The 3958-nt window shown below is 44.7% G+C and overlaps 1 protein-coding gene across 1 annotated transcript; it reads right to left on the bottom strand.

Annotated features, from left to right (window-relative positions):
* Window positions 1-849: 849 nt before the first annotated feature.
* LOC125529091 (auxin response factor 13-like) lies at window positions 850-3518 on the bottom strand. Its single transcript, XM_048693504.1, has 3 exons — window positions 3190-3518; window positions 1788-1899; window positions 850-1698 (listed from the first exon to the last, which is right to left on the bottom strand). The coding sequence occupies exons 1-2, from the start codon at window positions 3516-3518 to the stop codon at window positions 1890-1892; spliced, it is 339 nt and encodes a 112-aa protein (XP_048549461.1). The 3' UTR covers window positions 850-1698; window positions 1788-1889.
* Window positions 3519-3958: the final 440 nt, after the last annotated feature.

Raw genomic sequence — 3958 nt, forward strand, 5'->3', positions numbered from 1 at the left:
GCCATGATCCCCTCCTCCCGTGTTCGTGCCGATCCGCCACGACCATCAAGGCGGAGGAGGCGTGCGCCGCCCATGACGACCCCAAGCCAAGAAGGCAAATTCAATGTCTCATGAGGCATTGCCATGTTGTAACATACAGTTGAATGTCATGCATTACCACAAAACAAAAATATGATGGCTGTTGTTGGGGATGCAACTAATACGCCACCGCGTCTGTTATTAACTATTAAAACAACAAACTAATGCATTTACCCTTCTATCCTAAAAAATATATTGTATGACCTGATCAAAAAAATATGACTGCCTTATCCAATTTGCCACTTTTTCTTAAGTAGGGAAAATATTCCGCTCACATTCGTAACTGAACAAATCAACCACAGCCTCCAACCCGCTCACTCTCAACTCTCACTCCTATCACAAAATCCACTAAAAAGAGATGTGAAGTATTTCTAAATCCCTGCCAAAAGAATATATATTACCAATAGTCCAGTACCGACCTTGTGAATTTGGTTTGTTATTCAAGTCATGGCCGCAACAACACTTTTTCTATTCTCTGTTCATTATGGAAATCAGAGTAAGTTGTGTTATCATCAGAAAAAGATCAGATTTCAAAGTTATTTATCCAATTATCTTTCATATTCGTATTGACATTGTGCAGTTTCCTTGCAAATGTGTATCTTTGGATGGCCTTTAACTAAGTACATTCATATATAATGCTCTAGCACCACGTTGGAAGTTATAGCAATGCTTCATAATTTGATATTGGCTTATGGCAAAGTATTACATCGCCAAATTATAACGACAATAATTTTATGAACCGAATTAGCAACATCAGTTTTAACAGCAGAGTAAAAACTTGTTATTAGCGAGATTCAAATGAAAGAATAGTCAGGGTAGACATCAAGCGATGAACAAGCATAATATTTGTTCGTTTCCACTTGAAATTTGTCATATCAAGTGTCTTGCCTGCATCGATAAGACTTTTGGACTTCCTTCAGTACAAACATCAATACTCTGCATAAAGTAGCAGCAGTGATAAATGATAATCAACATTTAAAAGTTCCATAAAGGGACATGATGAAAGCTCACAAAACACTAACCTGATAGCAATTGTATCTGATGACAATATTATTGTGAGTGAAAAGAAAAAATATTAGTTATCGTTGTTTCTGTCTGCCTCCCCAACAAATGAAACCTGAGGAGTCATATTGAGTAAGAAGTTCGGCATTGACTGGGTACTGTTTGGATTGAAACCCAATTACAGGAGTCATGCCAAAAAAAACTGGTCGCTGCTTTCATTCTGCGTCCACGGACAGGCGAAACAGGGGCAGGGGAATCGTTCGCCAAAATATCTGCACGCACCATCTCTGGCGAGGTGGACCTGGGTATAAACTAAATGGCACCTCAGCTTTCCTGTTTAGATTTCTAAACTGGACCAATTGTTAACATACATTTGGATCATTATCATGCTCTTCACCATCGTCTTCTTGAGCACGAGATCTGATATATGGATTGAGGTAAAATATTTAATCGTCTTCCTGGGGCTGAAGGCGAGCGGCAAGAAGTGGGGGTTGAACTGTGGCTTGGAAGAGCACTATGTATAATTTGCATTTGATTCAATTGGAAATTTCATGGCTGTGGGTGAGAGTTTCCTCGTGTGATGTGACCCTTAAGAAAACATATAATTTCTTAGTGCTCCTAGAGAATCATAGGACATAATCAATGTATTAGTTAGCATAAGAGAAGAATCACTGCATCACAAATGTATCTACAGAGTACAGACTGACCTTGTGCCTCTCATTGACAAGGAGCTTGCAAGAAGACACAATTGAAACTGGTGCCCCCCATGACAATAACGTTCTTGGAGTTTGCAGCTGCTGCCGTGACATTCATCCTATTCTGTGAAAGAGAAAATTGGCAACGATGTTTAGGTTTGCCATCGCTGCATTCATGCTTATTTTTCATAGAAAGAAAACAGCAAAACAATTCCAAATCTCCGAATATCTGCTATTGTGGTGTTGTGCATGAAATTATTAGCCATCCCACTGTGACCAGGGAGAGATATATACAGTACCTGGTGAGTTTATCAAGAAGGAATAGTAAAGTAAGTGAAACAAAACAAACTGAAAGGTTTCTTAAAGTTGAACAGGAAATAATGGACAAAGAAGCTTGAAGCCTTTTGAGCCGACTAAAATTAATTGAATATTTACCATTAGAAGTTGAAGGCAGATCTGAAATTTAGTGGGTAGTGGCAAGGAGAACAACTAATGATAAACTAAATCATATACATCACATCACGTTCAGCAATGTATCCTCACTATTGAGATTTTTATACTACAAAAATTTCCGAAATTGTTAAACATAGGATACAAACTAACAGATATGCTCCCGTACACGGCACACCCTCCCTTAAAAAAATCTATAACCGGGTCCTCCTTGTCCTATGGGTTGACTCCTATGTACTAATTGCTTCAGAATGCAATTACATGACATGGGGTGGGATACCACGTACTATACCTTGTGGGGATATGTGAAAGCAGTCAAGAGTACCACAGAGGTGGCGCCGAGCGAATCAGCGGTAGAACGGGATGAACGATCAATTATTCAATTCAGAGATTGCCGCCTCGTTCGTCAGGACACACTGTGAATCTGGAGCACAGGCAGGGGTTGCGGCCTCCAGGCGATTCGGGCCATGACGTGTTGACGACAGGGGGTTGCGTCCTCCAAGGTATACCTTATATTAGCCTCGTCGTGTATGCTTCTTCACCACCGCGGACACTGCCGTTAGTTGGTGCACGACGCAGCAGTCAAGGTGATCGCCAGGGCGGCCTGGCTCCTTCGAATTCCTCTACCAGCCAGCGTCGCCCTGCTCCTGAGCCTCCCCTCCATGACCGCAATGCCAGTTCATTGCCCCCAGGCGCCATGAACGGTCGCAGCGTAGGCTCGCCGGATTGGCGGTGGTGGCCTAGAACATCTAGGGCTACTCCATGCGAGGGATCTCTGCGGTTTGACGGGCGAGTCGCTAGCATGGTGAACATCTAGGGCTACTCCATACTGAATGGCAGAGCAAACAAATTGAAGCAAGCATGCCTGAACCAAACAGAGGTGGACTCCATCGATCAACCAGACAATTATCGCAATGATCGGATGGATTGACTGGAGAGATGGATGTATGGACGCAAGATGTACCTCGAGCATGCGCCAGATGGAGGGGTCGACGACTCGACGGCCTTGACGGCGCCGTTGTTCCACTCGGAGCGGCGCTCCTCGGCGTCGAGGAACTTCATGCGCACCTGCACGCCGGGTGCCCAGGCGCCGATCAGCGCGTCCTCCACCTCCTGCTTGGGCACGACGAACTCCCCGGCGCCCTGGCGCGGGTAGTAGGTGACGGTGAAGAGCGTGCCCTCTGCCGCGAGCCGCACGGCCTCGTCCCCCTCCTCGGACCTGGGCGCGCGGCGGATCCCGGCGAGCAGCTCCCCGTCGGCGCGGCGCATGAAGACGACGGCGTCCCCGGCCATGAGCAGCTTGGCGTTGACTAAAATGGCATGATTTGGAACAAAGGCGCTGGGTGTTTCCTTACTTTGACGGTGGTTCGAGGGGATCGTGCGAGGGGATGAAAGAACTTACATTTGGTGGGAGGGGGCATCGATGGGGCACCAATGAGGTACATAGGAAAGGTAAGAATCGATGCGTTAGGAAAGTTAGGATTTTGAATTGATTTTCATGAAAATAGGGTTTTAATGTTTGTAATGTGATTTCTGTACCTGCCCGTTTGTGACGGTGTCTGGTTAGGAAAGTTTGTAAATGTTAAGAAAGTTTTTATTGGGAGGGTGAAAAAAATCAACGTGAGGATATGATGATGGAAGGAGAGACCAAATTAAACCAAACAAAAATAAACCAGACGAAAATAAACCCGACGAAAATAAACCGTGGACGCAATCCTACCAACTCAGTCATT

This window comes from Triticum urartu, unplaced genomic scaffold, assembly GCF_003073215.2.
Source record: "Triticum urartu cultivar G1812 unplaced genomic scaffold, Tu2.1 TuUngrouped_contig_5333, whole genome shotgun sequence".
Classification (NCBI taxonomy): Eukaryota; Viridiplantae; Streptophyta; class Magnoliopsida; order Poales; family Poaceae; genus Triticum; species Triticum urartu.